The 23873-nt window shown below is 38.3% G+C and overlaps 1 protein-coding gene across 1 annotated transcript in view; it reads left to right on the forward strand.

Moving 5' to 3' along the window:
* The window catches only part of ADAMTS14 (ADAM metallopeptidase with thrombospondin type 1 motif 14), a 127202-nt gene that overhangs the window by 91242 nt on the left and 12087 nt on the right, over positions 1-23873 (forward strand). The window contains exons 11-17 of the mRNA XM_018564906.1: positions 98-246; positions 5070-5245; positions 6201-6334; positions 10644-10767; positions 17745-17828; positions 19536-19699; positions 23292-23457. Coding sequence (XP_018420408.1) covers positions 98-246; positions 5070-5245; positions 6201-6334; positions 10644-10767; positions 17745-17828; positions 19536-19699; positions 23292-23457 — 997 coding nt within the window. The remainder of the gene's footprint in view (positions 1-97; positions 247-5069; positions 5246-6200; positions 6335-10643; positions 10768-17744; positions 17829-19535; positions 19700-23291; positions 23458-23873) is intronic.

Below are 23873 nucleotides of genomic sequence, written 5' to 3' on the forward strand. Positions count from 1 at the left end.
CCTTAGGTCCGCCACTGCACCTAACATTATAGAATATTAAACTGACACACTATATTTATGTCTTGCTGATATTGTTGCATTTGTTTATTATCTTCAGTGGTGCTTTAAAGGACATTGCATTTGGAAGACACCAGAACAGTCATATAGTCAAGATGGCGGGTGGGGTTCATGGTCACGGTTTGGTTCCTGTTCCCGCACCTGTGGAGGAGGAGTGCGCTCCCGTAGCAGACAATGTAATAATCCACCGTAAGTATAATATAGCTAAACAATACAGTGGTCACAAATGGGGATGAGGCTCAGAGTTTAGTAGCTGAAACAATAGACTAGTTTGTAATTTTAAACAGGCTGGGTTCCAGACACAAATAGCATAAGCAATATGGGAGTATAGTCAGAAATCAAGCTTAAGTTGGTAGCCAAAGGTATCAGGTTTGATATGGAAATAATGTGTGGTCGATGAACAGGCAGCCAAGGGTCGGTACACCAGTAAGAGTAAAGAAGGATGTAGTGAAGTAGTAGTAACAAAGAACAAAATTATGGCATAAACACAATAATCTTGCAAACAGGAAATGCAGTGGCATGGCTTAAATAAAATAGTCTAGGGGAGTTCAACGTTCAAGAAACTGGGTATCTATGAGGATTGATCAAGAGATCCAGCAGGGTGCTATCCAGGACTTCAGGTGGCTCAGTAGTTAGTGACACAACCAGGCACAGAACAATCTGTGTTTGGATCCTGACAACAGTGATATCTTATTGCTGTGGCAATGTAAGCCAGATTAGTTCAATATTGCAGCAAGCAAAGTGCAGTCACATTTGACAACCAATCAACAATAATTTCTCACTGAACCAGATATAGCAAACTACAACCTGATTGTTTCCAACGCATTAGTGTGCTTTGTGGACATCTCTGCTCTTTTGATTGCCTACTCAACAAACATGGCAGATGACGCACATTTATGGGTTGCAATGTTGATAACAGGTGAATACATAGATTACATATGTCTATCTTGTATTTAGGTCTATAATTTCTACCACTTGCTACGTAAAGCTCCTGTTTTTTATTATTTTGGTTTCCAGTAAACACATGGAACTGTTTTCCTGTATAGTCTCAGCCAGATAAAACCAGCGATGATGTACAGAGATGCAGAGATGTTCTGCGAACATATTGGGGTCTATTCACAAAGCTGCCGAAGGATCTGGCCGTAGCTTCGGCCGATCCTTCAGCTAGCTTCGGCACAATTCCAGTACATGACAGTATGTGTAGGTGTGAACTTAAAGAAATAGTGTATCTCGCACATCATCATGTACAGCTGGAGTTTACCAAAGTGACCCATGTGCAGTACCATTTTAGCATCAGACGTATTTACACTGTTCTACCTTAATTATAATTGACTTGATTTATGGTCAAACACCCCAACAATGGATAATGTATAAGGCTATCATGGTAACTTAAAAAATTACTGTAGCTCTACAATGAAATTCCAAGCAAACATCATCATTAACCATGGCAATTTGTAAATAACCAAATAACTATCAGGCACCATGGTAATCTAGTCATTTATCACAAAGGCCTTTTGTAAGGGCGGTCACATTATCTTCTACTTTGGATTCTAATTTGGAAAATGAAATGCCGAGCATATAATTTAAGTACTGCTAGGTAACTAACACGAAGGATGCATTGCTTAGATGTTATTTTCTCAGTTATGTATGTGAAACATACTTCATTTTACAATGTTTGATAGCAGCTAACAGTCATTTTAGTGTAATGCTGTACATAGCTGTTCTATAAGGACTGATAAATCTTACATTATCAGGGCACAACAGCTTGCAATTTTATTTCATTTTATCTATCATAGTATTATATCTTAGTATCATGGTGCTGAGTTGCCATATTGAATTTTAAACTTCATACTGTGGTCTTAGTAAGCAGGCTTGTGATATTTAGAAGTTCAGTAGCAAATATGTGGCTTTTAGACTGTATGTCTAGGTGGTTAACTTTTTTTGTTGAGTCAGTGGGGTTGATTTACTAAAGCTAAACAGATTGTTCACTTTGCAAGGGAAGTTTTCCCTTAGTTTAGCAAATGAGGTGAAGCTCTGCTGACTTCTATCACCCAATTATGTTCAAGCAAAAATACTATTTTCCTAGATTGGGTACATAACTGGGTATTCTTTGCTAAGTGAAATGTCACCATATTCACTAACCTAGGGGAGACTTCCCCTGCAAAGTGCTAATTTGCCTTCCGTAAATTAACCCCCATGTGTGTGATATTTTGTAGTGTTAATGAAAAGCACACTTTTCATTATCAGTCTCCACGTTTGCTTGCTGGAAATATTACAATAAAACATAAACATGCAATAAAAATGCAGCTCAGTGTTACCCTTTAAAAATAGTACAGGTTTGTGAGTAAAATATAAAAATACTTACAGAAGATAAAAAGTTGATGTTCCAGACAGAGTTTAGTGTTTGAAGGAATAGAGCTGTTTTATCACGATTAACACAGATGTCTACATCTGTTGTTCCCTTGCTCCATATTTAGCCAGTTTTACATCCAACAATGATAACATGGTATACTGTCATAGTGAGAGGAGGGGGAGGATACAGAAAATGACTGCATTTTCTGAGAGAAGTAAGTCACACAGAGGTCAGCCAATAGTGTGTGAGTTAAAGTGATGACCGGATATTTTGCACCCTGTTCATTCTCAGTTTGTCTTTCTTTTAGTGCATGTCAACAGACTGTTACATAATGCTGCATAGAAAAGCAAGTCAAAAATGATTTCTATATAGCCAAGGCTCTTATATAATCCATAATGACTCTTGGAGTTTTGAAAGCTCTCATTGTCAAATAAAATCACAGTTCAAAATGTTTAAGCCATTCTGTCACCCCCCTCTATTTATTTTCACAGCGTTACATCACACCAGAGCTATAGCAGTAACAGACCACAAAATTATGCATTGCTTGAAAAAATGTAGTATTTGCCATTGGCGTGTTTATATGTTCATCAGGCAGTATGATGCTGTGTATTTCTTTTACACATACCATTTGTCTTGAGTCATACCGTGGGCAATTTCTGCAGGTATAGTCAAACAGGTTACTGTAGCAATTTTAAGACATGTTCTTTAGCTGCCAAGGAGGAAAAACAATTAAGACGTGAGACAGTATTTGGTGACTATTGGAGATGCCATAATTATTAGTTACTATGGTACTATGCAATGTTTAATAAGTTTAAATGTAGACGACCGTAAAGATCAGAATGCTAACTCGTGCCCTGTATTCCTTCAAATTCCAGTTCCCCAAAATGTAAACATATGTTATGCTTCTGGTGGTTCTTGCTTCTCCATATAGTCACATCTGTATGCTCTTTTTGTTCTTTCCCCACCGTTTTTTCAGATTACATAAACACAGACTTGGCACAAGAAATATAGCAAAACAATAAATTTTCAGAAGTTTGGATTTATTGAAGGCAAATGTTAATATAGCTCAAAGCCATCATTTGCTGTTTCAACTGCTTCTACTTTCTCAGATGTTTTTTCTTCTTTTTCTCGATACCCCTCTCATTTATTTCTGCTGTACATCATCATAAGATTTAGCGGTTTATACTTTAAGACAATTGAGCATTGGCAAGACATGTTTGTAGATGTGCCTAAAACATAAGAGACCTTTAAATAAAATACTTTATGTGAATGTAGAATGTGATGATGGGCAAAATATTATTAACAAAGATCTGCAGTTAGTACTCCAGTATTTTATTGCTGTCACTATTTAGCTGCTATTGTAAAACACTACAGTAGAGACATCAACTAGAAAATTGTCATGCCATTTTATAGAAGAGGATGTGATAAAGATTTATGTGGTCGTTTACAGTAGGGAACCATGTCACATTTTTTATTTTATTTTAATGTAATCATTTAGAAATACACAGAACCTTGGCTGGATCTTCATTTAGTTTTGTAATGGCAAATAAATCTTGTAACGCATATCTTAAAGTTTTTGTCCAGGCAAAAATAAAAACGTCTGTGTCACAAGGTTATCATAATCATTGCCCAACTAAACTATGATCTTTTTATTATCCTTCTTTAGAAGTATTGAATTACCTAGTGATCTTGCCTTATAGTTGCTAGTGGCCCCAGTCCCAGCAATGGTATATCAATGCTGCAGAACCGTAAACCAGCTGGCTTCTCCCCCCCCCCAGCGTTGTCAGGTTCCTGGAGGAGCACTGCATCATTGTCTCAGCTTGAGCGATGTTTAAGTCACTGCATTCCTTCATTGTGCTTGCGCAGTAATAGTCAGATTCAGCTTAGGCACTACTCAGGCTGGAAGGCACCATTCAGTTTGGATAGCACACTTCTAGTTTCAACATCACTGCTTGAGCAAGTCTCGTAGTGTTGAGGAATATGCTCTATGCTCTATTTTGTATTCATTATAAAAATAGAGAAATGTATGGCCAGCCTTACCCTCTATTCCTGTTTTGTGATAACTAAAATTTTTGGTGGTCATCAAGAGAAAAAGAAAGAAAGTTAAACATCAGGAAAAGTAGTAAAAACCTGACAGATTTTCTAATCCCTCATCACTCTATAAAAAAAATAAACAAACATTTTTAGCTTTAAAAAAAACATTAAGACCAGCCAGAAAAGATTTGTAAACAGGAAGTATATATACAGTATGTGCTGCTCTTACAGCAGGGCCCTCCTACCCATCTTGTTTTGTATTCTATTGTAACTGTAATGTCTTCCTTCTATAGTAAAGCGTTGCACAAACTGTAGGCGTAATATAATTCCTTTATAATAATATAATCTTATGTATATTTAGAAAAAAAAAACAGGAAATGTATATACAGTATCTGCATATATGCATATTTAGAAAAAAAGATTAGAAACACATTTTATTGAACATTGTGAAGTAGTGCTGCTAACAACTTGTAAAGATAGAATATTCGGCTTCAATATTCAAATTTTTCTTCATGTATAGTGAAAGTATGAAAGTATTGCTGATGCTTTAATTTTAAGTTGTGGTCTTTGTGTTTGGGATGGTAAAAATGTGAACACATTGTTGCCTTTATGTTATATTCTGCAGTCCTGCATATGGTGGTCGAGATTGTCCTGGTCCCACCTATGAATATCAGATGTGTAACAATGAAGAATGCAGAGGACCGTTTGAAGATTTCCGTGCTCAGCAATGTTCACAGCGTAACTCATACTATACTTACCAGAACACCAAGCACACTTGGCTTCCTTATGAGCATCATGATGGTGAGATCACTTCGAAGTTCTGTTTGAACAGACATATCTATTCAGAGAAACCCTGATTATTGTGTAATGCTCACATGTACCAGTGTCTCTTAGTAAACATCAGTTCAGACTCAAATCAAGTGTGAGTTTCACCATAACAATCCATGGTCCCCTAACTATCACATATTGCTAAAACGTATCCTTACACTTAATACTATCCTTCCTAATTAACCCATACCCTTAAACTTCCCCTTTACGCTTAAACTGTTCCCTAAAAATGAATCCTAACCTGTAACCTATCGCAAAAATATACTTGGACTGTTGTCCCAAGGACAAAAGTCCCAGAGGGCATATTTCCTTACTTTGGATATATTTTTGAGATTTCTTTTCACTTTCTCTTGTGCCTATAGGACAGGAAGTCCAGGGAAATCTCTACAGTAGGGCACAAATGGCAGGAAAACTGACAGGGGTTTAACCTTTCCCTACTAAAATGAAAAAACACTTTGGTTTCAGCTACATTCTAAGCCCAACTGTACTTCAATCTTAATATCAAAAATGTTAAATATCACATTATTATGATAATTTACTAACACCTGTGTACTCATTTTCCTCTGTGCCAATTCATACCATGAAATTGTGGTGCTAAAAACGTATGGGTCACTTTTAAAATGCTTTAGTATCTCCTGCATTGAGTACCACTAGGGTAATCATAAATGTTATTATACATACTAAATAAGTCTCTTCTCAAACATATTAGTGTTAAGGAATTAATTTGTAATCATAGGATATAGCGCAACATGTGATTATTTCAGGCAGGATTTGGAGACAGCAATGATAGTTTGCATAACTTCTCTGGATATAAGACCAGTGAACAGATGTAGGCAGTTTATTGTCAGATCACTCAATCTTAAATTAGGTAGTATTTCCACTTTTAGCTGATCAATAAAGCTTTAACACGGTCTTGTTTTAATTGCAGATGCTCAGAAGTGTGAACTCATATGCCAGTCAAAGGAAACAGGAGATGTTGTATTCATGAATCAGGTGGTTCACGATGGCACTCGATGTAGCTATAAAGATCCATACAGTGTCTGTGCCAGAGGAGAATGCCTGGTAAGTGCTTAGATCTAGAACACATAATAATTAATTTGGTAATGTCATACTACTGCTCACACAGAATGCTTTTTCAACCATTCATATAGTCTTTCACAAATTTGGGATTGTCCTAGGTCAAGATAATATTGTCTCTTTTAACTGCACAGAAACATTGTTATAGGCACGTTAATGAATGCTACCTTCTGACGTGAAATATTATTATATACATTTAAGCTTCATTAACATTGGGCTCACCCAACACTTCTTCTTTGTCTGAAGTCTATTTCCTTCAACACAAAGGCTATCTTAGACAGTTCATAATATTCACCACACTGTCATCTTTCTTTATAATCATAAAGTAAATTGTAAACCTTTGAATAAGCTTCAAGTACCATCTTTTTAATTTTAATAAACCACTTCATTTAAAAAATAATATTACGCATAACAGCTTCCCATAAAATGTTTTTCTTGCCATAATAAGAAACCCATACCTGTAGCTGGTATGTAATCCAGTAATCTAAACCTTATGACATCACCACTTCTGGCTGCTGGTTACTGGCAGCTGCTTTGCCCAGTTACAAAACAAATCACAGTGTAGCCAGCTTGACCAGAACTGGCTATTTGGTCAGGCACATTGGGGTTGATTTACTAAGGAAGGAGCCAATGCCTTTTTTGCAAAGTGCATGTTAACTGAGCTTAGTCAATAAAGCAAAGCTGTGTGCAATTTGTTTACCCAGTCATGAGTAAGTAAATTACATTTGGATGATGGATGACTGAAGCGAACTCAGCTTCATCTTATTTACTAAGATCAGTAAACATTCATTTTACAAAGTTTAGTTAATCAACCTAACTGCCTTTCTAGTTTAAACCTGAATTTCAAACAACTAAATATACAGATACAATACTGTACATATAAAAGAGCTGTTCTATCTGACAAAGGATTTGTATTACTATTCATCTAATTTAGACAGCACAGCCAGTTGGATGACACCATTTTCTCTGTTACAATTATACACTGTAGTAGGGATAGAGTAGTGTCTTCTCTCAAACCCAGCCTGCTGATTGGACAGAAAAGGAGCATAAGGAGAGTGCCATCTGTCTGCTCACTCTCCTTTCTTCTCCTATCAACATGTTATTTGTCAGCAGATTTTCAGGGAGTACACCTAATTGGCTCCCAGTACTGCTCTTACCTCTTCCAGTCTAAGTGCTGCTCTGCAAGAAGCTGATACTTAGTCAAATTCAGGTACCTATACCTGAATAATCTATTTCCAGTGACATCAAATTCAGCCCAGAGTTAAAAGTTTACAGTTTGACACAGTTTTACATCTTATTGATCTTACAATTCTCATGTATTTAGAATCAAAAACAAAGGAGAACAACACGGATCCTTATCAGATGCCTTTATTCTGGCAACAAATTTAGCAAATAGCTTTTTATTTCCTGTTCCAAATTTGTTAAGAGTAACATAATATTTTGATTTTATTTCTTATGTCTTGCTAAGAGTGCAAGAACAGTACAATTTACCAACACTAAGGAATTTTATAAAATAGTATCTGCTGTATCTCAACCACTTACACAGTTTAAGCTGCAAGATGCAGCAGGAATCCATCAGTTGTACACTGTGATGTTTTTAACTAGGCCTCTTATGAGAACCATGGTATCTGCCGCTGTATATGTTAATAGGTACTAAAACTAAATCTGTATTTTTATATTGAATTTCCATAAGTTCTATCCCACACCTAATAACCATATTGATCTAGAAGTTTGTAAATTTACTTCCCAGTGGAAGGGACTGGCATGGGTGACTTCCAATGCTTGGCTGCCAAGCATCCAATATGGCCGATCTCCCCTGCCATACTGTAGTAAAGGGAAAATAAAAGCGCATATCAGAGCCCACTAAGCAAAGTATGTACACATTCACAGAACAACCAGTAATCTTAGCAAAAGGCTAATGAAAAAAGGAAAGACACACATGCCAGCTTTGTGATATACCATCTTTTACATTCAGATACATACAGAGTGCACTGATTAAGCTGTACAATGGTTTACCCTCTTGTAAAGTAATTATGGTGGTATGGAATCAGTTGTTGGTCATTTTCTGGTTATACATCATAGATAAGTCAAAGTAAATGTTCACACCTTACAAAATGTCTAATACCTTTTGCACCAAACAATAATAAGTAGTTGTATACGGATGCAGTTATACACTTACACTGATTCAGTACGGAAGAACATGAGTAAGATCACCTAATAAAACTAGATACAGTACATTGTTTAATACAGTTTTCTCAAACTTTTTTCAGTCATGGCACCCTTTAAAGTTAAACAAAATCTCGAGGCACCCCAATCTAAAATGTAAAAACGTAAATGTAAACACCAATGTGTGGCCCCCTTTAAATCCATACCAGACCCTTATCCTAAATCCATACCAGAGCCTTTCACATGAAAATCCCCTATTCACATCAGAAGCCCCCTTCACATCAAAGGCCTCAGTCCCCCTATATAACATGTCCCCCACAGCACCATGGCAGAGATTGGGATGACTTCCAGGATGATGTTGCGCCTTGGTTGAGAAAGGCTGGTTAAATATTTATCTACTTTAAAAAGAAAATTGACAATTTGCAGGAAATATCTGCTTGGATAACCTTGTCCTGCTTACAGACATTTGAAAGTGGTCATCTACTTCTTCTCTGGATGTTAATAATTGTTTTTAATAAATAAAGATCTTTACTGTGAAAGAAAAAATACTAAGAAGATTCCTATTTCCTGACAGTCCATTACATGGCTGAGTGTATTTATCTAAAGTGTTCATGATCATCTTGGTTTATCATGCAGAACTCATATATACAAACCAACCTCACCACACAGGTGTGAAATGAATTGCCTTGCATCACATTTGAGCTACTACATTGCTTTACAGTGATCATCTGGGTGCTGGTACTGCGCTGTACTGAGCGAGGAGTAGTGACATCACAATCTGCGAAACTCCAGCCAAACCTTTTTGTCAGAACCCCTGGCAGGTTTTTAACTGCTGCCTGTGTCCCTGTTGGAAGATTTCCCTTTATGCACTTTGTTAGGACCACATGGGAGATGAGAGACATTGCTAACAATGTTGGAGAGATACCACCTTATTTACCGTCTCTCTGAACTCACATAAAGTAAGGGAGAATGTCCCCTCCGGGGCCACAAACAGAACTAAAATCCTCACCGAGGTTCTAAGCCTTCCCCACTATATCCAAAGCTAAAATAAGTGTTTAGATGGCATTCAGTTTTGCTAACAAATATTCTTACATTTTAGCCATTAGCTGTATTTTCATTTTATGGAAATATTGATCCCTATAGAGCAGTAAGTTTGTGTATCTGCAGATACAGTTTGTGTAAGTTTGTGTATCTGCAGATGTATCTGCAGGTGCAGAACAGTTTTGTACCTCCCCAGAAACAGAGTGGTCTTCTTAGTCAAAGGAGGGCAATGTATGTTTGAACTATACATGTAAACTTGGACAGTGATTTGGACAGTCACCTATGTGCCAACAGCACAGGTAAATGGGCTGCATATGTATGTGATTAAATTAGTCAGATGTTGATTGTTCACCACTGTACATGAATATGTACAGGCCACATTTTTAGCATGTCAAACAATTGCGTTAATGAGAACTAGCTTTACTGGACAGGGAATCTTTCCATTTACATTCCTATACTCAGTCCAGTATCCTGATATTAATATAAGTATTGCTTAATTATGGGCAGTAACCTATACAAAAAAATTATTCTGACAGGATTGCAATAAAGGAGCTATCTCTGTGACCCACTTTTTTATGTGTTAAAACAGAATGTTGGGGAATTATCTAAATATTTTCAGTAAAGCTTTGTTTGCCCAACTTTGTTGCCCATGCACCAGTCAGCTGCTTATCATTTATGTTTTTTTGGTAACATACTGTCATCATTATGATCATTTCAATCCAATCAGGACCGGATTTACTCTCCCTGCTGCCCCAAGGCCAGGTTCCGCAATGCTAAATGTAGAAAACAAATTACCGCCCAACGCCCGGAACTCCACGTTCCGGGCGTTGGGAGACTTCAAACCTATGCCGCCCCTCTGCTCCCTGCCGCTCTGAGGCCGGGCCTCTCGGTGGCCTTGTCGGTAAGTCCGGCCCTGAATCCAATGTATGTCTTTCTTTGAATGCAGTTAGGAAAGTTAGTATGAACTGGAAATTAATATTGACTTTACTAATAAAAGATAGCTTTACACTGACTGTCTGTTCAGTTCTCTGAATTCAAAAGAGTTTCTAAAAGTTTAATGTGCCTGTGTTGTTTCTTTCTATTATAGCATATCGGATGTGACAAGGAAATTGGCTCCCTGAAAGAAGATGATAAGTGTGGGGTTTGCGGAGGAGATAACTCACATTGTCGAACTGTGAAAGGAACATTAGCTAAATCGGCAAAGCAGTCCCGTAAGTAAATCTACATGGTGCTTATCATCCAGTTCCTGTGTATCACTATCCCCATTTCCAAAAATGAATCCTTGTTCCACCTGAATAGGTTTGCCAAAGACATTTTTTATCTAGTTTCACACTTTGCACATTGTCAATGAGCCAATTAAGACAAGTTAATTCACTTAGTGGCATGCTAAGGTGCATCATCTACTCTATATTTAAGGCTATTCATTCTTAATTCCACTGTGTAGTCTTTATTGCTCCAATATGTCTCTGTAGAGCATACAGCAGGCAATGTTTGAAACATAACTATTTGTATCTACTTGGTGTACAATAGTGTACATGCAAAGTCAGGGCCGGGATTATTGTTCACACCATGTCCAGATCATGTCCAGGCCAGAACAGTTTTTGTCCGCACCTGAAATGCATCCCAATGTATTCCTATACTATTTCTGGGCTCTGTTCACACCAGTGTAGTTCATTCCGGTGCGGGCAAAAAAAATGCTGCATCAGGTCTTGAATGCATGTAAACGCATCAAAAATGCATGGAAATGTACTGAAACACACTGGAATGCACAGGACTGCACTTGAAAGTCCATTTTAAGCTAGAAAAAAAAACATATCCGGAACGCACTGGAACGCATCACAAACGCGTCAAAAACACGTCTAAACGCAATGCACCACGTTACAAATCTGGTCCAGATCTGCTCAGGAAAATGGTGTAAACATGGCCTATGCAAGAAAGCTTTCCAGTGCCCTTCAGTGACCACACCACTCAGTAACCACACACCCTCAGTGGCCACACCCATTTCTCCAATTCTCACACCATTTAAAGCATCCCATTTTGTTAAGCCCCAAAGAAACAGATGAAAAAGTATGATAAAAAAGTAAACTTTTATTCAAAGGTATTTCACTTCTAAGCACAATATAAGTATTCTTAATAAATAAAACAACAGAAGGCAAACCAGTGGTAAACAATTAACGTCAAACTACAATAGAGCCTATAAAAATAAAATGTCAGGATGTCATGCAGACCCTTTTTTCAAGTAAGTGCATCTAGAAAAGTAAAAACAAAACACAAAACCTAGACTACATGTTAAATAGTGCATACTGTTTACTAGTACAAAGTGCATGGTGGACTATTGAAAATGAGGACATAGAGGGGTCTATTCACTAAGCTGCCGAGGGCAGCCAAGTGAATGACCGATCTGAAGTGAAGTGAGCCGAACACTGTTCGGCTATTCACTTCAGGCTGGTACGGCTGATTTCAGCCGTACATCGGCTGAAATCAGCCGTACATCGGCTTGCTTCGTGTGGCTTCGGGTCGGAAGATGCCGAACAGCAGTGAGTGAGTAGCCGAATACCGCTGAGCGGCATTCGGCCTGGCTGTTCTGCTCGATCCCTCAGAGGGACCGAGCAGAACAGAAAAAGAGTGAAAAAAGTAAAAAAAAGTAAATAGAAAACGATTGTGCGGAGCTAGCAGTGACAGCTAGCTCCGCCCAATAGTTTCCTATTGTCCGGCGGCTCTGCTGCTGTAAAAAGGCAGCTTGGTGAATAGACCCCAGAGTCCTCAATCTCCTTTTCTGCAGCTTCAGCACTGAATGAATGGAAAGCACTCAGTACAGAGGCTTCCCATTCATTCACAAGCTGGAGGTAGTAAATATTTCCTGTTATGAATGCATAGAAGCCTCTGTACTGAGCTGCTTCTACCCATTCAAAAACTCATGAATGAACAGGAAGTGATGTAAAGCATGTGTCTACAGTTATTTACAAACATTGGAGTGATCAGCGCCGGCTTCAGCACTCCATTTCTCCCCAGATCCCCGCTGCCTCTGCCCATACAGGTGGGGGAGAGCAGTGGGGGATCCATGGAGAAGCTGCAGGCTGTGCCGCCCCTCTACTCCCTGCCACCCAGAGGCCATGGCCTCGTGGGGAATCTGTCCCTGCCTGCAGCTTATGTCATAGCGATCTGTGTTGCACGTCTGTTGTCATGGCACCCTGTGCGGCCCCACAGCTTGCACACCCCAAATGCGGGCCCTGTGTATAGTGTGCTTTGATTCAGAAGAGCTTAAGAAACAATGGTTGAACGCCCAACATGAGCACTTCATGGATTTAACACACCCTACTCCTTTGCCATCTTTCTGATCCTGTGATATGCCTTTACTAAAGGACATCCCTTACCTAAGCTTACCTAACTCAGTAACTCTTTTAAAGAGTTTGCTTATAATAACCTGTTAGGACAGAAGTGTCAGAACAGCACTGACTTGCTGCATACCGCAGGGCTCTTGAGCTCATAATTTCTTCACTAGTTGGTGAAATGCTGACCTGGATCAAGCATGTAAAGTGTTGGGACATCTATTAGGCTTACTCTAGTTCCAGGATATTGATCAATAAGTATTTAAGTAGGGTTTAAGAAGATATCCTCAGGCCATGTTTGTTCAATGCTCTACAGTGGCATGTTCATACTTCTATCCTGGCAGGTTTCTTTGTGTCAGATAAGTGTAATCACAATGACAGGGAGGTGATCCAGAGCAGAGTGCTTTGTACTTTCTGGAGTGGGTCATATTAAGGGGTTGCAGTAATCGTTGTCTGTTCACACCTCTGAAAAAGCAGAAAGAGGCATACATATGAACATGTTCCTGTATAGAAATCTGCTTTTTTAAGGGGGGAAAGAATAAGTGTGGATATTGTTTGGGTATACTCCAGCTGTAGCTAGCCCTAAATTCTTTCACGGCCTCACCCCTGGAACTGCAAATTTGACGGAGTGTAACTCAAATGCTGCCAAGTCATGGTAAGCATGGAGTTGTATGGTTCATGTGAAGAAATGCATTCTGCTCTTAAGATTTTAATTTACGTTTAGCAGAAATAAATCTAATCAGTTACACAAAGATCGAGTTTTCTTTAAAAGCACAGAAGTTACAGACTACAAATGATGCTTCCAGATGCCACATGCAGCTGATGAACTCCAGTAAAGTCCAGATGTTCAGCATGTGTGATTTATACTGGATGATAGTAAATACAAGATGTATGGATGCTTACAGGATCTGTTTTCGAGTTGGAGTGCAGCAAAGCATAGCAAACACCAGTAAAAACGGTATGCACATATATACCTAAAGTTTAAATATCTGTATCATTATATTCATTGAATACTGTGCAGTGTAAGCCATCCAGGTCTGATCAGAATGCAATTGAGTTACCCATCAAGAAATCACATTTTGTGAGAAGGGAGATTAGGACATTTACATGATTATATGGCGTGGTCTTAAGCTGGCCTTACACTGCTCTATTTTTGTTTATCAACCGACAGGCTGAATGAGCGCTATGAGCATGTTGATCAAGGAATCCCCAATGTTTCTTTTGAATTCTGACAGGAAAACATTGGTATAGCATCTCAATGCATGTTCACCACAGTTACTTAAAGTTAGATAAAGTCAGCTGCCCAGGCTTTTACTATTTGTAGGGATCCAGGAGATTATGTAGATGACCTGCATTTGACTTCCATTTGAAGCATGCTTTATCTCAAGTCTGCATATTTCTGTAATAAGACTGAATTGATCCTGCTTTACTTTTCTTTTGACATGGTAGGTCCTATTGAGAGTCATTCATATTGCTTCAAAATGTCCCCATTTGCAGACAAAAGCATATAATGCAGCCCTGCGGGAGCCCTGATTATGCCCTATATCCTAAAGCAACTAATCAGTTTACCATTGCCTTTATCAGACATGATCATGACCTTTACCAGTAACTAAATGCATCCGCTAATCAAGGCTTGCATACTCTGGAGTAGAATCTTTGAGGACCACTTAACTGTAATATGATATGGCCACAAACTGAAGGAGTTGACAATCTTCACTCAAATTATACCTGTGTTGACATTGAATAACCATGTTCAGATGAAATTAACAGGAATTTTCTTTTCACATGATTGTATAATTGTATTGATTCTTCACTCAATAACTAGATTGAAGATTTCTAATTTCTAATTTTGTTAGTAAATCAGCCTCTCTGAGTAGCACACCTAGTAGTACCCTCTACCCAATGGTAGTAAGCATTCTAAGAATTTGTATTTATCCATTCTACAGATCAGACAGGAATGCTTTACTTACCAGATTTTATTTTATTGTAGAATAACAAAAATATTCCAAGTTTTCCTTTATTTTTTTAGCACATACTACAAAAACAGAGCATCTTGCAGAACAGGCCAAGTGCTAAAGAACAGACCAATGCTAAAGAACTCTCTTAGCGAGCAGTATGTGCAGGAGAGGAGTCTGAAGGGTATGGTAGTGGGCAATGTGTGTAGGAGAGGAGTCTGGAAGGCAAAACAGGAGGCAGTAAGTGCAGAAGAGAACGGCAGAAGGTATTACAGTGGGCAGTATATGCAGGAGAAGAGACTAAAGGGTAGGGCAGCGGGTAGTATGTGCAGAAGAGGAGACTGCAGGGTATGATACGAGCTTCTTAATAATCATGTGCAGTTGCCTGAAGTAGGAATATAGGATGCTTGCAATCCTGGTTAATTGTATACTCTCAGTCTAGTAGCACCTCTATGTACATGTTCATGATGAGCCGGCTTCAGACCATAGTGAGTTTGTGGTTATTACAGTATATTTTTCCAGACTTGGCAGACAATAGGATAGTTCGGGAAGGCTAAAAGGTGATGACATGGAATCTGAGCTTGGTTTAGTAACTATGGTTTCAAAGATGTTTGCTCAGTGAGTGCATTGGGATCCCCAACCCCGTTTATGTTCCTTAGTCCCAATTGAGATCCCCAACCCGTTTATGTTCCTTAGTCCCAAAAGTAATGAATAGCACATCTTAGACCAGTGCCTACACAACACTTCCCACAGTGGTAGAAACCACTGCATTAGTGTACACTGTATGTCAGGGTTCACTGTCTGCTTCAAAGTTATTTCCTGGAACATGACTCAGCAAGATATATTGACCACCACATTTTTACATTACAATGTGGTTTACCGAGCCATGTGAAATAAAACTTGTATGGTTTAAAATACTTCATAAAGTATTTAACAGCAAATTGTATCCAGTACTGCTAACACAACAGTAGTTAGATTCTTCCATGCAAACCAACAGGACAGGGTTAAGTTATCTTAAAGAGCCTTTACAAGTGTCTGCATCCAAAAAAGTAATTCGTTTATTGGAGTCTAAGGATGATTAAATAACAGGAGATCATCATCTTTCAATCCTAAAGTTTCATTCTTCCCATAATGCTACTGATCTTGCCTTGTTTCTGTTCTCAAGAGATACAGTAATCTGTTTCCCATTGAGATTTAATCAAACAATCCTGCTTTGAAATGTATTCTGAGTAGAGCACATTATCTGTACAATGGAACAAAGGCACAGCTAGCTGTTATAAAATAAGATTACACAAAAGTACCAGATTTGAGGAAATCACTGGTCAATTTAAAGTGTATGTAAAATGGGCTACAACCAGGCGTACCTGCACCCAATTGTCCTTTGCTATATATGCTTAAAGATGGAGGCTCTCATAGATTAGAGTTAGAGCCACACTACACACCACGCTACTACCTTCAGGAGGCAGTGTGGCTTCCACATATTTTGCAAAAGTTGTGCAACTAAAACCTCGGTTGTTATTGCAAGTTGTGAGAGTGTATTTTTTTTCATTTTTTTTCAGGCTAGCTGGTAAGTGTGCTGAGAAATGTTTGTGTTTTGCATGGTGTAAAGCTTTTCCATGTTTTTTTCCATCCACCTTACTTTAAAGCTTGTTATGTATTGATTTGTGCAGTTGCCATTTACTTCACTCATTGATCCTGCCAAACATCCAGTGCTGTCCTGAGTACTCTGCCGGGATATCACTAGCAGTATTATCAGCATTGTGAACTACAGAACACCGCCCTATGTTAGGGAGGTGAGACATTGCTGATCCTCCATATGTCTGTGAATGTTCTCATTCATCCAGGTCATGGTATATCTGTAAAAAATATGTCAAGGCAACTGGAGAAAAATACAGCAAGTCCAGTTGCCTTGATTTATTTTTTGCAGATCCTCCATAGACACAAGAAAGAAAATGAACATTACCACTTTAGGACAGGAATTATGTTAATGGCGGGATCACCAGGTGAAAATTAAGAAAACAAAAACCTGAAAAATAAAATACGGCCGCCACATTTAAAGAGTGGTAGGCTGCCAATATATTGCATTTTTATTCTTAAGTGTAAATGCATTTTAAGGAACAAATAGCCTTTTATCAATAAAGATGATGACTATATTGATATACAGTATGTGTGATTCCCATTGTACATATTATGTGTATCTCGGTAAATTTAATACAAATAACATTTTTGATGGAGAAGAGTTGATAAATGTTTTCCTTCCCTTCTGTGAACCAAAGCAGATACAGTTTAATATGTCTTAAAATAACCTTTTTTTGTGCGTGGTTCTCTTTAGGGTCACAGGAGGACATTTACTAATGTCCTCCTGTGACCCAAAACTCGGGATATAGCGGGCTATTGCCCACTATATGCTGACAGTGCAGGACCGCGCCGCAGCCGGGAAAGATCAAGACAATATTGTCGGGATCCACCCCGCTATCTGTTTAACAGCTGGCTCTGCCTCTCTAGAGGGGGGATCCATGCGGAAAGCAGTGACTGACACTCATCGCTCTCTGCAGGGAGATCATGAACTGAGCGATCAGCGGTATGTGATCAGTCAGTTCACGATTAATTAAGCTGACGTGTGACAGCAGCAATGTCACATGTCAGCTCTAACTATGTTGATGAGTTTATTTCACTCTCCCCATAATTCTCTTTTGGTTAAATATGGTTAAATATTAAATAAGTGGTTAAATATTACTGAACAATTCTGTTGTCGTTATGTTATTAATAATTATTTTGCCTTACTGAACTGTAACACTAGACGAGGGAGCAAGTCAAAATTGAAGGGAATGACTACATTGTGATTGTATGCATTCCCTTATTTAGCCAATTAAAAATCACAGATGATTTTATTTGTCATTACAGCTGGTGTTTTAAAGATGTTTGAGATCCAAGCAGGAGCCAGGCACATCCAAATAGAAGAAACAGAAGGATCATCTAGCAGTTTTGGTAAGAGCATTCTAAAAAGCAAAACTTTCAGAGAATATCAAAAAATTATCTTTTTAAGTAACGTTTTTAGCTAAAGAAATGCATAGGAACATGTATAACTGAAGTAGTTTAAACATGTGGAACATTTAATGCTTGAGAAAATGGTACTTCACAAAATGATTGGTTGAACATCATGCTTCTCCCACCAAGCGTGTGTTTTCTAAAGTGCTGTGGGTTGGATGAGTTGAAAGGAAGTGGGGATGGTTAAAGTTGCAATTGGAATGGTAAATGATCATGGCTACAAAGCACTGGATTTGTTCATTGGGACCTTGGGCACATTAAAATGTGATCACTGTAAGGATTTAGTGTCTAGTCACAAGGGTAAAATGGAAGGGTTATCAATCTATGCACACCTTTTCACCAGACGTCGGGAAAACAAAGGTGAATGCACAGGCAAGTGTCAGTTTCTTATCCACGGTCATTATTTACAATCTTCTCTTGCAGCGGTACATTAAACAAAAAACACAATTCCATTCCATCAGTGACACTCCCCCAAAACACTGAGAGCCCCACCTATATTCAGACACCTGGGTCTCTTAGCCAGGCTCAAAACATGGAATGGAATAATGATGGCCACCCACTCTTTCCTGATGTAGCAAGATTTCACATTCCTGCCTGCCTATACCCCTGTTTTCCTCTAGAGCCTTTTATATGCACCAATGCCACAGTGAGAATGCAAGCTATACCCTGCCAATGACTACACCCTTGGTTCTCTATGGATGTTTGTTTTATCACTCATGAACAACATAACAGATGCAGCATTAGGATACAGTTTAATCTGAAACCATGCAGATTTATAGATAAAACAGTGCCAAATAGAGTGAATAGAGTCATAAAACAAAGAGGAAAAGATGTATCATGTAAGTAAGTAAAACTCAGTTGCTTTTATTTTACATTAATACCTCAAGAGGTAATAACATTTTATATTTTCATGTTCACTTCAGGCTTAACAACTTTGCCTATGTAATGAAGAATAACTTCTCTTCCTAAACCAAGTTTTTTTCCTTTTTTTTAATCATTTGCTGATTTTTCAGTTAGTAGAAGATATAAACATAAGCACAGGCACCAAGGCAAGGTTCAGACAGCAAACCACAGCCCAGTCTCCTCCCCGTCATGTTTTTGAAAAGAAGTAAAAAAGGGCCTACAGCCATCATGCAGAGGAGTGCATGCACGGAGAACAGTAGTGCTCTGTGAATGAAGGAATCTTCTGTGAATAGAGTGCTCACCTAAAACAGCAGCTGAAACAGCAGCTGAAGCTTTTCTTTAATCCATTTCATGCAGTGAGAACTAATATACTACCACGCCACTCTGCATGCCATGTCTCGCTTTTCTGTCCGCAGATTTTCTTTTCCAGAAATGTGATTTGAGATGCAAAGCTGTAAACAGCTGTGTAAAGAAACCCTAAATGTGATACCAAATTCATACTGTAATTTTGATTTACTATCGGAAACTCTTTTCGTGTCTCAGTTGTGAAGTCACTAGACCTGAACCAGAGACTTTCAGTGAGAAGCCTATGCTGATGTGGGAGGGAGTTTAGATGTTTAGCTTTGAAATGTATAAATTCTAGTCAAGGAAATATGTTCTTCTGCACATTGATTTCAAGCAGCAATATGTGAATTTCATCTTATTATGGAATTAATGTTTTATGTTGTGCCCTTTTGTTTACAGCTATTAAAAACCAAGTCAGTGGAAACTTTATGTTGAATATTAAGGGCAAGGACAGCAAATCAAGGACCTTTTTAGAAATGGGGCTAGAGTGGGAGTACACCATTGAAGAAGGCAAGAAAAGTGTGAAAACTACTGGTCCACTTACTGAGCCTATAGTGATTTTGGTAAGCTATGAACCACATTCCATGAATATAGATCCTGTTTCTTTATACAGATTTATTAAAAAATAGATTATAAAAGAGGAAAAACAGTGCACAAAAAAGATCATGAAACAGATATTCAGTCATAACAAGGTACATCTTCCAAGTATAAAATTGTATGTAATCCAATGCTAGGATGCTCTAGAGGGTGCCATGGGTCACTCCACACACTCCCCTCGACACCACAAAGTTAATTCTTAAAAAACAATGCTCACTATTCTAAGGAGCAGCCATTATATAAACAGAACCATTTTTATAAAGAAGGCAAGTAAAGCCAGTAAAAAAGGGGTAGAAAAGGCAGCAGAGGAAGAGCACAAAAGAAAGTAAAGGTACAGTATAGAAAAAGTAAGAAAAAAGCAGAGAATGAAATGAAGCCAAGACACAAGTTAGACACAGAGAAAACTGTAAAGAAGGTAAGAGGGCATTCCCATCAAGTTTGTCCAATCCAGAGAAGAGAAACAAAGAAACAGGACCGCACCAATGAGCATAATTTCACTCATGTAGCAGAATCTTGTATTCAGAGGTAGAGGAGAACTTATTCCAATGTAGCCATTTCCTAAAGTACTTATTGTGCGTGCCCTTATGACAGGAATGACATCTTTCATTCTTTGAATCTCATTAAGATAATCATTTTTTAATCCTAGCAAAATCAGATGACTTTTGTAAGTATCAAGATGCTATCAAGCATCAAGTGAGTATAAAGGGTAGCTTATTGTTCTCCAGAGAAAACACAGGCAGCAAGGGTATATGCACTGTGATGGCTTAGCAACATACAAATGCATAAAGCTATGTCAGACCCACAGCGAGAGTCCACAGACCTTTGTGATTTCAGGGCTTCACCCCAGCCAAGTGAAACCTTGGCAAGAGTGCTGGCCAGAGAGTTCACCCTCACTTTCACTGGCCAGGACTCAGAGCCCAAAATAGTCAGCATCCAGTCTCCTGTCCTACACAAAAGCTTTTCTGAAACCTTTACCGTGAAAACCATCAAAGCCTAGATACCCAGGCCATATTCTGGGTCACCTGGAGCTGTTTTCCCGCACATAGATTTGCACTCACAGAATGAGCATAAAGATTGTGTCTCTTAAGTAAGAAAACCTAATTTAACATTTGGAATATTGCTTATATTCCAATTGACATCTACATAAATTATCTTTGAGAAAATGTATTTTAAAATGTATTTATACAAGATAATTATCCCAGTTTTCTAACTTTTTAATCTGCATTTGATGGATAACACTATTCAGTAGGGATGTCCCGATGCCACTTTTTCAGGCCCAAGTACAAGTACAAGTACATCCCCTAATTCAGTCAAGCTGCTTTAAAGTAAATGAGATGGCAACTGGGCAATGTGAGTAAAGTAGAGGTGAAGATGTAAAGGCATATTACTTGAAATATGGAATTACTAACTGCATTGAATCCCTGTGAATTACCATATGTGCTGTGTCTCAGATAGTCATCATTTACCTTCTTTTGTCTGCCTATAGTGGGCTAGAAGATACAGACAATAACTTTATAACTATTCAGGGCCAGCCTTAGGCCTTTAGGCGCCCTGTGCGAGAAAGCTTTACAGCGCCCCTCATCAGTTTAGTGTTATCAGTGATTGATAGCCCTACAATTATTGCTCTCATTCCGACGTTCGCAGCGATATGTAACATGTGCGGCGTAATGGGCGAAATCGTCGTTTTCACACGTATGAGCACCCGACGCCTGTTTGCATGCGTGTATGTATGGGGGGACTTTAAAAAAAAATTTAATTCTTTTTTATTTGTAACTTTACATTAATCCCTAACTGTGGTGTATTTTTTTTGTTTGTTTTGTTACTGTCATATTCTGCGTTTACTTTTATGCTTCCGAATGTTACAGAAAAGCATTAATTTCCTTTTAAAATAGGTATGGAAGCTGACCTGCAAAGGACATTCTGCCCTGCATTTGCTTGCAATGTATAGACATTGTCCTTCCTATGTGTAGGTGCCTGCGGCAAATCTGCTTTAACTTAGCCAGTAGACTAAGAAAAAATCCAATATTCTGCTAATCATTTGTGCCGTAAAAAGAGCATCAAAGTAGCTCTTGACCACAAATGATTTCATACAGCTGAATCAATATCTTCATTCTTTTTAGCAGAAAAATAGATGTATGTATGTCAAGGTAAACTATATTCTATTTATACATTTTCACTTTATTTTCTACAAGTCATAGATACTAGATATTTAGGCCATTCATATTTAATGTATTTGCTTATACACATACTTATTTTATGTGGACGTAAACAGTAAAATATATCAAATTCTCTTTTGGGTATGAACTGAATATTTTTTATAACTGATTTTATTATTTAGAGTTCCACCCAGTAGAAAGCCCATTACAAGTCACACATTACTTGCCGAGTTCTACAATAATTTCATATTATATAATGGAAAATATGAGGAAAGATTGACATCCATTTGGACTCTAAGGGGTCTATTCACAAAGCTGCCGAAGGATCTGGCCGTAGCTTCGGCTGATCCTTCGGCTAGCTTCGGCCCCAGGACCCCTTGGGTTCAGGAGAACCTGAGGGGGTGCTGTACGGGCTATTCACAATAGCATATGCCTCGGCTCGGCTGAGCCCTGCTGAAAGCCGAAGCTGGCCGAGCGGCCGGCCATCGGCCGGCCGACAGCCTGCTTCTGACAGCTGGGCGGAGCCAGCCGTGATCTTACGGCTGGCTCCCGCCCCCTTCAGAAGCTTTGTGAATAGACCCCTAAGTGAACCTTTCCTGACAGAAACACAGAGACTGCCATTACTGACCTCTTTTTAAGAATGTCTCATCCAACCACCTGTTGAAGCACATATCTAAAGGTTAAACCAGCCAACTCCCAAGTTGATTTACCTCCTATTAACCCATAGAAATGTACAACTTTTTTCTTACCAGCATTAAAGTCTCATTAAAGGCCAGATGAAGAGGGAATGTTATAGCCCCCAGATATGTTCGCTTGATACCTTTGGACTTCAATTATGAAATACTCTTGGACCCCTAAACCTTTGATGTGGCGCTATTGTTGTTTCTGTATTGAACCAATGTGTCTTTTGAGGTCCTTTCATTTTGGGGAGCTGCTTTACCAGAGTCATTGGCCTGCAATAGCCACTTACCTTCAAATTAAGAATATAATCTAACTCTGGGTACAGCACATCTTATCCAAACTTTTTTAAGATTGCTAAGAGTAATGACAGGTGTATTTAAGAGGACTATAAAAAGAGCAAAGTTGCTTTTAGCAGTGAATCAAAACTCACTTTAATCAATTTACAAAAAAAGTCAGAAAATTTCATAATGCTTGATTGATTGTTTAAGAAAAAACTCAGTATTCAAGTTATCAAAAAAGATATGCTGAAATTCTCTTTGCTTATGTAATTACAATTCAATCTCGAAATATTAAAACACATTTCTCTTTAGCAATTAGCAGTAAAGTTATTGTGATCTGCTCCATATGATACATAATAATTAGTGTTATTTGTCTCCTTTATATTTGTTATGCAAATTCTTGGTAGTCTATCAAATCAGTGCTTTATTCTGTTGCATTGCAGGTTGTGCCACAAGAAGATGAACCGAAAAGCAGCCTAACATATAAATATATAATTCATGAAGATCTCTTACCAATGATCGGAAACAATAATGTACTTTTGGAGGAAATGGACTCTTATGAATGGGCTCTTAAAAGTTGGTCTCAATGTTCTAAAGCGTGTGGAGGAGGTATGCACTTCTAAAAAAACGGAGTCTTATCTTTACAGGGCTTAATAGAAACTGAAAATAGGAGAAAAATGCATGGAAGTGTCTACCAATGTCTCATTGTCAAGAGATCTAATAGGCATACAGCTTTTGTATTCAAGTAATAATTTTGCACATATCTGCCAATATCCAACTGGTGGGTGAGTGTTCTTCATCTGCTTGTTTTTTTGTTTGAGTTGGAGTCTAAGGAATAAAATGCAACAAGCAAAGCGTAAGTTAAAGATAACAATAAACATATCCCATGCTGTCTGGTGACAACTGTAAAATGTTAGACTCTGCCACTTTCTGTATAGTTAACAATGTTATCCAAAACAAATAGAGAGGGTGAATATACCTAGCAGATACCCCCCCCCCCCCCACAACAAAAAAAAAATGCTGGT

This window comes from Nanorana parkeri, unplaced genomic scaffold, assembly GCF_000935625.1.
Source record: "Nanorana parkeri isolate BGI_ZX_2015 unplaced genomic scaffold, ASM93562v1 scaffold793, whole genome shotgun sequence".
NCBI lineage: Eukaryota > Metazoa > Chordata > Amphibia > Anura > Dicroglossidae > Nanorana > Nanorana parkeri.